This window comes from Ceratosolen solmsi, unplaced genomic scaffold, assembly GCF_000503995.2.
Source record: "Ceratosolen solmsi marchali unplaced genomic scaffold, CerSol_1.0 scaffold11, whole genome shotgun sequence".
Taxonomy (NCBI): domain Eukaryota; kingdom Metazoa; phylum Arthropoda; class Insecta; order Hymenoptera; family Agaonidae; genus Ceratosolen; species Ceratosolen solmsi.
This window is the reverse complement of record NW_011948416.1, coordinates 12,981,926-12,995,146: the sequence shown is the minus strand read 5'-3', so window position 1 is coordinate 12,995,146 and position 13,221 is coordinate 12,981,926. Positions and strand designations below refer to the sequence as shown.

The following is a 13,221-nucleotide window of genomic DNA, read 5'->3' as shown; positions in this document are numbered from 1 at the left end:
GGTAACACGGTGTTACTCAGGCACTCGCACAACGGGCAAAGGTACTCGTGCTTCTCGACGTCGTAGCTGGCGGGCTGGCGCATCCTGTAAGGCCGACGGTTTTCTTTGGCGAGGACGTTTTCGAAGTACTTTTGCCAGCAGCTAGCGTGCATCACGTGGCCGCAGGTGCTCGTGTGGGGCGAGGCGCCGAGATATGCGGAGAGGAAAAGAGGCGTCATCTCGGGGATGCCGCGCTGCTGCGCGTATTGCTGCTGGCAGAGGACCGTCGATTGTTGAACGAAGGCCGCGAGTACCATCGCGGGCTCGTCCGCCTTCACCGACTGATCCTCCTGGCATAGTATGCACGTGTACGACTTCTCGAAGCAGAAGCGCGTAGTTTGACGACGACCCACGGCTATCGAGCTCTCGTCCAGACTCTCGCTTAGGTCCATAGCAGAGCCTCGTTCGTTTGAGCACTTGCTGCTAGTGTCCAGTGCCGCTTCCTCGAAGAGTTTCGCATTTTTCTTCATAAAGTGCTTCTGCATCGCCTCCATCTGGGCCATCACTTGGGCTCGCTTCTTTGCTGCCATCTTAACGCGCCATTCTTGACTACCTGTGAACGCAGAAATCCTTTTATTATGTCTCATTCGCTTGGCGATCGATGATCGATTTTAGGAAACGCAAAACACGATCCCTCGCAATTACGTCACTCTATTACAGTACGTAGACCATTTAATGTTGCTAGATGGCGATGTTATATCAATTACTTCCAAATTGATGCGAGTTTAATAAAGGTAAGCAAGTAACCCAGCAAGTCCTCTCCCGACATCGTTGTTAAGCAGTCGATGTTCTGTTATTAATATTAATAAGGAAATAATGCCAGGATTAGGAATATCCATGTTGCATCGATATCTATTACGATGTCTATCAAATTTTGAAATATTATAATTGACAGCCTGAACATAATGTTTTAAGGAAGCTCAATTAATGCGCGCTATACAAATTTATATTGTCATGTATAAGTTAGAGATGATCATCATATCATTCAACGTGGCGATCATTTTTAGATTCTGTATTAAAAAGAAATAAAGAAATGAAAAGGTGACAATTGTCTTATCGTGACTGGGGAGAAAGGCAAATTTGGCAAACAACATGGATCAGAAGGGAAAAAAGTGAATCGTGTCGTTGTTACCTTTCTCCGCTTTTTCAGTGTCCTCGGGTTCGCTAGCCTGCGTTGTGGTGGCGGTTGGTGGCGGTGGCTCGACGTCGACGATCGAGGAACCAGCGACTTGTCTATACTTCTCGAGCACCCAAGTCAACAAATCCTTGTGCGCGTCGATTCGCGGACTATTATACAAATTCTCGAGGAGCTTGTAAATGTCCCACTTGGTGGCCTTTTCGGTAAAAGCGAGAAACGGATAATAGCCGGACTCTTGTTCCTGCAGCGCGTAACCGATAAGGTGGAGTATCTTGTGCACCTGCGGCTCGGAGAAGCTACGAGCCTTGAGATCGAGGGTCCTCGTTATGACGGTCTGCATGATCGACAGCATGACATCGCACTGGAGGAGATTCGTAACGAGGCTCGCCATCTCCGTGAGCCTAGGTAACTTTGGCGGTGGGCAACATTCGAGCTCACCCGCGGTCTTTCGCCTCTTACGTTGTGCCTCCTCGGACTTGCTCAACTCCTCCTTCGTGTAATGATAAAAGAAGACATTGTACTCCGAGTAGAATTCCGGTTTGAGCTCGTAAACGCCCTTGCCCGCGGAGACGACCTGGGGCTTTTTGAAGTCCGCAACCTCGTTTATCACGCGCTCCATTCCCGTCTCGTGGTGCACGTCGTCCGGCAGTGTCTTGTTCAATTCCGAATGAGACAGGGGCTTAATGCACAATTGTTGGATTATCTCGTGCTTGAGGCAACTGTCCGCTGTCACCTGGCCTACGCCGGGAATGTATCGCTCTCCGATTATGGTTATAAGCAGCGCTGGATGGAGACAAAATTTTATATGATCAGTATTGCGCGAGCATTTATAGCTGCTGCTGGGCTTTTTGGACGGGAGGGGGGGGGGTTTATCGAAGTGCATTATACATACGTACGTAATAAGATGAACGGTAACGAGAATAAAAATAAAAAGGAAAACAACTACAGCAATAGCAGCAATAACAACAATAATCATAGATTAATCAATAAACAACACTAGTGACATTAGTAGTTAATTAATAAAAATAAATAATTCAGATACGAGAGACGAAAATAGCATGTAATATTTAAAATTATGTAAGCTAATGGTAATAAAATTGCAACTACGCATAAGATTGTGGTAATAGTTACATTAAACTCAACATAAAAACTTTTGAAGAATAAAATTTAAAATGATAATAAAAGGGCATATAAAGTTTTAATTGGGATAGAGGATGATGGAACGGTCGTATCAAATCATACTTAAGCAGTATTGAAGGGTATTAAAATCTAAACGCCAATACGTTTATAATTAAATTATACCAGCTACATAAAGCCTAGATTTAATTATATATCTTATAAAATTAGAAATATGGTGAAAATACATGATTCATCATTGGAATTCAATTTAATAACAATTAAATAAAAAAAAAAGTAAATTAATTAAACTACATATAATCGATTGTCACTTTAATGAGAAACATAATAGGATAGGAAAAGTATTAAAAAATTTATTTGGGTTATATATATATATATATATAAGGAGATGGCTTGAATAATTATACCTTACACATGTAGTACTTAATTGTTTAGTATTGATTATATTCCTGGTAAGCAATTTTGTTAATTGAACTAACCTATATAGTCTCTAAAGAAGCTTTAATTGTAAAATAATAAAATATAATTCTTAGAGTACTAGTATTACAAAAAAAAATCTAGAGCATAATTTTTTATTATGATAACGCAGATAACTGCTGCATTTTAAAAACGTATTTATTTATTGCTATGCTCGCAGCTTTTAATTCCGAAATTCCAATTTGTGAAACGATGAAAATTTTGATCATTATCTAAGATCTCTTGAAATTATAAAAACGAGGACTTATTATTTATCGACAAATTACAAATTTTACGAATTTTACATATCGAATTTGGTTTTCATAATTAAATTAAATATTTGCGAAGATGTTCGCGAACAATTTTAGAACTTTTGAATAAGATGTATTTATTTTTTATTCCTATCTACAAAGTATAACAAAATGCAAAATTGAATTCATTATAATTAAACTGATGTTGCTATTTATCTACAATCATTAGTAGTTTATAATTGAAAAGATTATTTTTAAGAACATTGTATGAGTGGAAATTTTCGTACTAAATTGTTTTTAATATTTTTGTGCTTTATATTACGGCACGACAAAACTTTTTGAATAGAATTTAACAAAAAATTATGTGCCATGACTTTTATGTAATTAAATATTTATTGTATTATTTTAGAATTTATTAAACAATTCTTCAAATACTTATTATACAAGGCATAGATATTAAGACACGTCTCTAATACAATAATTCGTTAAATGAATAAATAAATAAATAAAAACATGAATATATATATATATATATATGTGTGTGTGTGTGTGTGTGTGTGTGTGTGTGTGTGTGTGTGTGTGAAAAAAATTTGGAATGAATATAAGTAAACATATATATAAATTTGAAAGTTTCCTTAGATAATGAGTTTGCTGTAAACATTAAACTTTTATATCTAAACTTACTACTTAAATGTAGCAACGATAGTATTTGGCTTTCTTTGAATTCAGTCGATAAAAATATTCGTTTTTATGTAACAATCGTGCGCATAGTTAAGATTATATTCCAAGAACATACGGCTTTGTTTTTATTTTATAAAAGGAAATATATTTAACTTTAGTTATTAGATCATTGGGCTATAAAAGCATTAGATCCTTGAATTGTATTTTAATTGATTATAAAATTAGCATAAAATTATTGTAATTTCTTCGATGTAACGCGCGCAGCGTGACAATGTTTAATTTTAGTTTGCAAAATTGACGTAATTAACATTTAAAAAAAAAAAAAAAAAACCTATAACGATAGTCTATACATTTGACATATTGACTACAATGCGTCTATAAAAAAAATGTATGCCAAGCACCAGTGCTAAGACACCAATAAAATTATGAAATATAAAACGACTTGGCCGTGTATGTATATATATACATATATATGTATCTATACATATAAATATATAAATATATATATATATATATATATATAAATATTATAATTTTCAATATTTCTAGCTATAGGGTTAATATACATGATTGAGATATGGTTTCTCGCGTACTTAGTTTAAATCTGAAAAATAATTCTTTAGACAAATGTTTTAACGTAAATTAGCTCACGGCCGTTTTGTTAAATCGAATTTCTTTATTGCAAGCACGTTTCCACGAGCACAAGCGCAGCTTAAAAATGATTACTTATAAAAGCACGTCGATGTTTCATCACGCGCAAAAAATGTACTTTTCATGGCTCCGCAGCGATTTACTTAGCTTCGCGAATATTTCATTTACGCGAGATAATAAATGTTATCGACTAAACGCGCGCTTTCATTGTGCCTTTAATTGCATTAAAGAAAGCCGTGGATCTCAATCGACATTTAGCCATTTTTTTTTCGTTCACCGTGACTCACTGTCGCATCATCTGCACGCGTCTGTCTTTGTCTTGCGTTTGTATCGAATCTCCAATGATGTCACAAGCAAAATAACGACGTTGGAAATGGAGATTTTCATACTTTCCGTAATTTTTATCATTTCGGCACTCTTTAGTGCCGAATGAAGTTAGTTAAGTTTTATGCATTTGGATTGACAATTTTGATTTACAAATGGCTATTTTATTGGTATTAAGGCGAGTTCGAAGTTATCTTTCTTACCAATGGATAACCACCATGAGGCTAGAGTTTCGTTTCTTTATGCTGATAATGTATCATTTTACAGAGTTTTAGATATCGAAGTCAGACTCTACATATTGAAATGAAATACGAAACATTAGTGATATTAGCATAAATGAGTATCAGCCAGAAAGTTGAGATAATTCCAAAATGAAAATACACGTTTTTTTTTAGTTGTTTTTGTTTTTGTTAAATTTGTGTTTATTTATTTTTGGTTTAGATCGACCAAAGTGTATGCGCATGAGCACAGGCTTATATGCGACAATGATTAACGCGTGGATATATACGTGGACGCACATGCGTGAGCTATCCGTCCGATTTCGATATCTCTATTACAAATTTCGCCGTCACGGTCAATTCAATTAAATGACCTTTTCCAATTATGAAACTTTTTTTAATTAATGTAAAATAAAAGCTCTACTTTATTTTAAGCTAAATTTGCATGGTGTTTTAACCTTTGTGCAAATATCTCAAAATTTGAATGCTTTTTATAATATTATATGGAAGAAACTTAGACGTAGGAGAAAAAATACTAAGCGTTTTTTTTTTTGCATTTTTAAAGTACAACATTACGCTAAAACGTGAAAATGTCAATGGCAATAACAGAACGTTAATAAAATATGGAATGTTTGCACGCATGACTGTCTTTCCCATCGTTTGATTTGATGAGAATAACGTATGGGTGGTAGCGATAAGATAGTTATTTTACATTAAAAATTGCAATACGAATTTTATATTGATTTTCTATAGATTTCCAAGCGGATTAATCGCCACTTTATAATGATCGATAAAGTTCATTTTTAGCTAAACGAAAGTTTCACAGCACTCATTTAAACGTGCACGTTTTTATTCCGCGCGTCTCGGTCATTAGTTAGTTAGTTAGTTAGTTATTTATTTGTTTATTGTTGGTGGGCTTTTTGCTCTTTAAAGTCATTGGGCGAGTCTTGAAATTAAAATCCTTATATCGAGATACGACGAGCGTTGAGCTCGTGCTTTGATACTATCGTGTGCAAGATATTGCTCATTAGCTATTATTTTATGCTCGGTATTAGAAAGATAAGACAATCTTGAGAAATTTTCCGTATTTCCATTTGGCGAGTAGTGGTTGAATTAATGAAATTGGAGGAGGGAGATTATGTGCGAGTCGATTGACGTACCTAAAAATTCCTCGACAAGGTTGATGGTTTGCCGGATACTGTCTTCTTCCCAGGTCTTGAGCAGAGCGGTTTCGAAATTCTGCTGGGCCCAATTGACCAGATTGAACTTGTTGAGTATGTGAATGAGGAATTCGTTGCTTTCGATAAGAGCCGCGCCGGCCTGCAGTAAGAGGATATCCTTGTCGAGCATCTCCGTACGGCACTTGACGTTGTGATAAAAGTAGAGCTGGTGAATGAGCGAGTAGCCGTTTCGCCTCCACATGCCCGCGTGGACCTGGGATATCATGGCTTGGGCCCTGAGCACGGGCTCGATTATTTCCTCGACGGAGGGTTTGCTGAGCGTCTGGAACTCCGTGCCCTGGAACGTCAGGTTGTACTTTTCCAGATGGAGAAATAGGCCGGCGAGGAATCTCGAGAGCGGCAGGTGAATGGAGACCGGCTCCGTGGATACATCGTAATGTATGCAAGAGGCGCTGTAGTCGGCGACCTCGCGGAAATTGGTCGAGGCTTTGCTGGGCTGCTCCTCGAGCTTCTTGAGTACGAGCCGTAAGGCCTTGATGAGCACGATCCGATCCGAGCCACACCAGTCGAGGGCCAAGCTTATTACGGGCGACAATTTGATGTAGAGATTAAAGGCGGATTCCCATTCTTGCTCGTACTCCATGTGCTGGCCGACCTGTCGCACCACCGCGTCCATCCACTGCATGCTACCGAGGAGATGGAGCAGCAGCGAGACTCCTTGCAGGAAGCCCCGTCGTAGCTCGTCGGTCCAGGTCTCGGGCCTGGCACTCAAGAGGTAGCGCAGATCGTAAAGTATGTACTGGGCGCGCTTGAACGAGTTGTTGGAAGTGTTCCTCTCGAATTCGAGCTTACCGGCCGAGTTGCAGCGCCTTGAGGGAAGGAAGGTATTTGGAGAGAATAAGGAGAGGTTCGTAGTGGAGTGTGGGGGGGTGAGCCAGTGTCGGGACTGTGAAAAGCTGCACCGACATCGAGGCGATTGAATAGGAATGGTCGTGGTCGTCGCGAATGAAGTCTTTCAATACCGTGCCGTAGTTACTCGTGAACACGATGGCCAATGCCTTCTTGCTCTCGTACTCTGTCAGCATGCCTAAGATGAAGAGGCGATGCCAGCAGGTTCTCGCCGCCTTCCACAGCTGATAGTCTCGCAATAGGATTCCTTTGACGATGGGAATATCCGGCGGCTTGGCGTTTAGTGCTACATTGCTGAAGATCACTCTGAAGCCTTCGCAATGACTGATAAACTGCTGGAGCCAGCCCAAGAGCTTCATGGCGAAGATCTGATGAGCGACCACGTGAGCGTGCTCCACGAGTACTTTTAAGGGGCGATTGCTATTCCTTGACGTGAATTTTTCAATTTCTAATTTAAGTTCGTTGCAGTGTTGAAAACCGGAACATTTTACGACGGCCCGACCTTCCCTGTCAATGTTTGTCACGTACTCTATCGCGTCTCTTTGCGAGCACTTGATAATGCGAGTCAGCGTTAGTATTACTTGATCAAACGTGTGAGTTTCGTCGTTGAAGAGAACGGTACAGTACGTATCGTTGGATGCTAAAAGGGACTCGGAATTTTTTACGCAAAGATCGGCTGGAAGACTGGGACTGTGCTCCATTGATAATAGATCGTAACAATATTTCAGAACGGCTTGAAATGTTATCGTTGCCCTCTCGGTCATGTCCTCGGGCAATTTATTCCTAGGAGAATCTTTTAGCTCGATGCCGGCTAGATGAATTTTACAAAATGGCTCCTTCTTCCACGCCTCGGTGTCACCACAGTCACAACAGCCTCCGCCAATCGATATACCCATTTTGTATTTGTGATTTCGATGTGCCGATTGTTTGAAGCAATCTACGCATAAGACACACGTTGAATCCATACCGCATTCCCTACAGCTGTATGTAGGCTCTCCTGTTTTATAGACTCTTCCGCATATTGATGGAGGCCTGTCCAGTTGGCTCAATTGCTTTAACACTTCATTTGGATTTCCATTACAAATAAATTCTTCTAATGGTTCGTATAAAAATTTCTGAGCCTGCTCTTCATTGAATACCCATTCTAGGCAGTTGTCGGTAGGTTCTAGTCTGTAGATTTCTGGCACCCATATACGCCAATGTTCTTTAAAATGAGTATTGGAGAGAATGCCTTTATTCATTTTTTCCATCCATACATTAACCCATGGTAAACTTTGTATAAAGGGCATTGTCATAGACAAATTGACAATTTCGTTGCTCATCTTTCGCTTCTCATGCAGAATCGATAATTTCACTAAAAATAAAAGAAAGATTCAGCACGCATTGATATGATATAATTGACAAGGAGAAGGGATAGAATAAAGAAGAATAACTAAATAAAGAAAATTAACTGGTGGTGCGTTCAAGTTCAAGATTTTATGAAAGATTAGAAGAACAAAAGATTTATTCGAAAATATAAGTGAAAATAGTGAGAATTAAAATTTAAGCGTTTTGTACCTCCAGTTTTTTTTCTTCTTTTTTTTTCATATTACAATAATTTTGTAAAAAGCAGTAAATGGATGGATGGTACATAGTCATTAAATGCCATTGATACATTTTCATAATTTATATCTCGATGAGCTACTTAATTCTTTGCTCATTCATTCATTTTTAGTCTTGGAACTAATATAAACATTTTAAATAGGCAATTGTATTTAATCAGACAGTTGCATAGTGCAAAACGACAAATTAATAATATTCTCAAGTTTAATAATAATGTGATGAAATATTTTATTTTACAAAATAATTACATAAGATTATTACAGATAAGTAAGTAACTGTGTGTAAAAGCAATGGCTTTGTTTGAAATTCTTAAACAAAAGATTTCTTTTCCTTTGTTTTGTTGCAATTCGATGAGTAAATAACTAAAGATTTGGGAAGATGACAAGGTCAATAGTGATAAATGAAGAAAAAAAAAACATAATAAAATCAATATTAGATAAATGTTCAAACGTTACAATAAATATTAAACATTAAAGTACAGACAGTAATCAAATAAATTTCGATCGAAGCGAGGTCATCCAAATTAAACAAACTCGGGAGGAGTAAATTAAGGAATTGCAATTGACTAAGAAACAATAAAAAATAATTTTTTTGCATAATAAAACTTACGGAGAGAGGTGGATTAACAATAAATGAATAACAAACGAATAAGAGAAGCGTTTGGATCGGAAGCAAAAGCAATAGCTAGTAATAAAAAAATAAAAAAATAAAAAAAGAAAAAGAAAAAGAGCAAGAATGAAAAAGAATAGAAAACGAGCGAATAGCTCTTTTAGGCTATTGGATTTCTACCAATGCAAACTATTTTTAGGCACTTCCAAAAGTAATACTCACAGCAAAACGATGACGGAGCCAAAATCTAATAAAAAAACAAGTATCTCAGAGTCTTCAATTAGGTAGGGACAGCCTTTATTACGGTTTACGCTTCCTTGTTCTGGCTACGATCGGCAAAATCGAAGAAAAACAGCCAAACGCCCGCTTTTCGGAAAAATAAAATAATCGACTGCCTCGCTCGTTCTCACGTACGTTCCTCAATCTCAGCTGTGCATATTCTTGAAATTCTTCCGGATGCTGCGTTCGTTCTATTACCTATCCGTAAATCAGCAACGACGGCTGCAACTGCACTGGGACAAGTTCATGGCATGATTGATAGCCTTAGCCGTTAGCCAATCGAGGAGTCAGCCATCCTTCAGCAGACCATATGCAGAAATTAATTCAGACGTTAAAATTTATTATCTTGGAATTGTTTGTCGCGCACTATATATCGACTATACTCACAGCTGCTTTATTCACAATGCACAAAATGGCTCGCTCTCTCCCCTCTGCTGCTGCTGCTGCTGCTGCTGCTGCTGCTGCTGCTGCTGCTGCTGCTTTGTCTTCTTCCTTAGCTTTCGCTCTGTCTTTATCTGTATCGAGTCTTTCGACGACGGCCAAGACGAGAAGGAGACAGCGACGTCGTAGATATACGACGATATCAAAAGTTAAAACCTCGAACTTTTTGTCATTCAATGCAGGTTACACGATATTTGAGGGTAATCCGATTTAAGAAAGACACGAGCTACTCTAATGATTACGATTTTGCAACAGAGGCGCTAGCGATATGTAAAATGCCACTAGTCACGCGGATCAGCGTAGAAAGTTAAAGCAGCAACTGTAAGGACAACTACGAATACCTTCTATCGCTTTATTCCTTTATTCGAGTATGGGGATTATGCATATACGACCTCACCTTTAACAATATTATATTAGATCTCACCTTTGTAGTATCCACGCGTATCACGATGTGATTCTGCATACACGCGTGTATGTATTTTACGATATATGTCTCCTATATGTACTCCTTCCTACTCTCTCGCCCTTCAGCCCACGCTCTCTCTCTCTCTCTCTCTCTCTCTCTCTCTCTCTCTCTCTCTCTATATATATATATATATATATATATATATATTACACACTCGCTGTATATATACTATATATATATACTATATGCATGTGTGCATGCACACAACCGAATGCACTGTGGCTGCTTCAACTGGCAAAAGGGAAAGTTTTTAAAAAGGCAGGCGCGCGATAAATGTATATCCGCACGCACGCATAATCTCTCTTGCATTAGCAGTCGCGTACTCACACATTTGTGCACGCGTGCTTGCAACCAACGAGTCTTTTGTAAAAGATTCTGATTGGTCAATACGTAGATTCAATCTAATGCAGATATATTTATAAGCGTACAGGCAGTTCCACAATTTGTCTTTTGTCTGAATACATTACCCGTTTAACGCGTACACCACAATTTGTTAATCTCTAAAGGATGATGTCTTTTAAGCTAGCTATTTTCATTATTGAGAGATGCGACTGTAAATTAAACAAATTTCGATCTTTTAAACGAAATGTATCATTGATAATGAATTAATTTCCAATGAAACTCTGAAAGTGTCGATATTTGAAATTTAGATATGAAAGGGGATATGAATTGAATAGTTATTCAAAATCCGTCAAATTCACGCGGGTTAATGTTGACTGTCATTGATGATTGATCATTAAGCATTGATCGATGCTTTAAATTTGGAAACTAATGCTAAGCCACATTTCATTAAACTACAAAATTTAATTATCTTATTGTGATTGGATAAAATGCCTAGCTCTCATTATTGAATTGAGAAAGCATGGCATTTATACACAAAAATTTTCACCACTCGTTATTCACAGTTTTCAAACAATCGTTGTGACCGTCAGAAATGCTGGGGATCGCAGGGGGCTTTTTGATTCCATACTAAAATGGATAACATAACCTATTTAAATTCTAATTAACTTATTGTTAAACTAGTCAAACGTTACTAAGATTTCTTCACAAATTTCTAAAGTCCATAATTTTAAGATTATTGCATGTTATTATAGTAAAGTATCATATTTTTCGCAATGTTTAAAAAGTAATTTACTTACACTTATAAATAAATCTTTAAATTTGTTTCTATAATACAAAATCTATCATTAATTCATTTATATGTGTAATTTTGTTATTATAAATATTGTAGGTTCGATGAAAAAGATAGTGTATCTAGTGTACAACAATTAAAATCCTCTGTACAAAAAGGTATTCGTTCCAAACTTTTAGAGCTGTATCCATTGTTAGACAAATATATAGATCAAATAATTCCTAAAAAGGATTCGTTTAGATTTGTTAAATGGTAAGCTGGTATAATAATTGAATTTTTAATTTTAAGTTAATTAATTTTACACTATCCTTTCATGTATTTGTATTTGATTTTATCGTAGTCATGATCATATTGAAATTTTGGTGAACAGTGCTGGAGATTTACTCTTTTTCCGACAACGAGAAAGTCTATGGATGCCAACGTTGAAACTTCTTCATAAATGTAGAGAATATTATTGAAAACTTCTGGTTTTATTTTGTTGATCAACACATTTTATAACACTATTTTAATTTAATTGATTAGTATGAGACAGTCACTAGAATATTCTATCAATTTTAGTATGTAATAATTTAAATTTTTCCTTTTTATTTTCTAGATCCATTTATGCTACCTCTTCAACAAGTGGATAAAGGAGCAATCAAATTCGTTCTTAGTGGTGCAAATATAATGTGTCCTGGATTAACATCGAAAGGTGCCCGTATGACTTCTGTTGAAAAAGGAGCAATTGTCGTATCCTTTGCATTCATTTCGAATTTATTTCTATTTAATGATATGAAGTATTAATTTTACTAGCATGGATAAATTTAGTAGATTTTGATAAAAACAAAGTATATTTACAAAAGAAAAAATTTTATTTTCCATTCTATTCTCCATTATTTTATGGGTTTCAGGTATATTTATGATTTTTATTATAAAATATTTATTCGATTTGATCCTTGTTCAGGATAATAAAGTAAAATTAATACCTACTGCTTTATTATAAGCTTAAATTATAATTTCTTAAAAAGTATTCTATAAGTATTTCGATTAATTATTTTATATATTTTAATGGAAAGAATGTACAAACATATTTTCGTATGCTTGTATATGTAGTACGTAAATGAATTATTCAGGTGAACAAAAATGATTTTGCATACATTTCATTTTATATTATGAATAAAATGATTTATTTGTAAAACAAAAAAATATAAATATACAGTTTTTTTTTTTTTTATGAAAAAACACCATGCAAAAGTAGCATAACTTTTATAAATTTTTAAATTCTAACACTTTTGTGACTAATAGTTCCTTATAAAGACTAATTTAACGAAAAAATAGGCTGTGATGGCAGAAGGAAAACACCATGCATTAGCTGTTGGAATAACAACTTTATCGACAGATGAAATGTAAGCGTCACTATGGATCAATTATATAAAAAATTTTAATATGTAAGTAATAATTATTTTAAAATAAATTCAATTACTTTACAGAGCACACGTTAATAAAGGTATTGGTATAGAGAATTGTCATTATCTTAACGATGGGCTATGGCAAATGAAACCTGTGAAGTAATACACTCTTATGCCACTAAAATTATAAATAAATGAAATTTTTACTTTTAAAACTTGATGTTTATTTATTGAAACTTTGCGATAGCAATCGATAAATTGCCTCATTCATATTTTACATGTCAATAAAAATTTAAGAACTGAAATTTCGTCAAATATA

The 13,221-nt window shown here is 36.0% G+C and overlaps 2 protein-coding genes across 2 annotated transcripts in view; one reads left to right on the top strand and one right to left on the bottom strand.

The window, feature by feature from the left end:
* The window catches only part of Ubr1 (Ubr1 ubiquitin ligase), a 12,200-nt gene extending 2,228 nt beyond the window's left edge, over positions 1-9,972 (bottom strand). Inside the window, 7 exon segments of the mRNA XM_011496149.1 lie at positions 9-592; positions 1,172-1,960; positions 6,056-6,965; positions 6,967-8,339; positions 9,419-9,771; positions 9,863-9,920; positions 9,957-9,972. Of these exon segments, the coding sequence (XP_011494451.1) occupies positions 9-592; positions 1,172-1,960; positions 6,056-6,965; positions 6,967-8,307 (3,624 nt within the window). The 5' untranslated portion in view covers positions 8,308-8,339; positions 9,419-9,771; positions 9,863-9,920; positions 9,957-9,972.
* A 1,294-nt stretch (positions 9,973-11,266) lies between these two features.
* Positions 11,267-13,203, top strand: MCTS1 (malignant T-cell-amplified sequence 1 homolog). Its single transcript, XM_011495923.1, has 6 exons — positions 11,267-11,508; positions 11,614-11,766; positions 11,855-11,955; positions 12,110-12,243; positions 12,832-12,899; positions 12,984-13,203. The coding sequence occupies exons 1-6, from the start codon at positions 11,498-11,500 to the stop codon at positions 13,063-13,065; spliced, it is 549 nt and encodes a 182-aa protein (XP_011494225.1). The 5' UTR covers positions 11,267-11,497; the 3' UTR covers positions 13,066-13,203.
* The last annotated feature ends 18 nt before the right edge of the window (positions 13,204-13,221 follow it).

Coding starts and splice junctions, on each gene's coding strand:
- MCTS1 (XM_011495923.1), top strand. Junction 11,767..11,854: donor TCGTTTAGATTTGTTAAATG/GTAAGCTGGTAT, acceptor ATTTTATCGTAG/TCATGATCATATTGAAATTT. Junction 12,900..12,983: donor ACTTTATCGACAGATGAAAT/GTAAGCGTCACT, acceptor ATTACTTTACAG/AGCACACGTTAATAAAGGTA.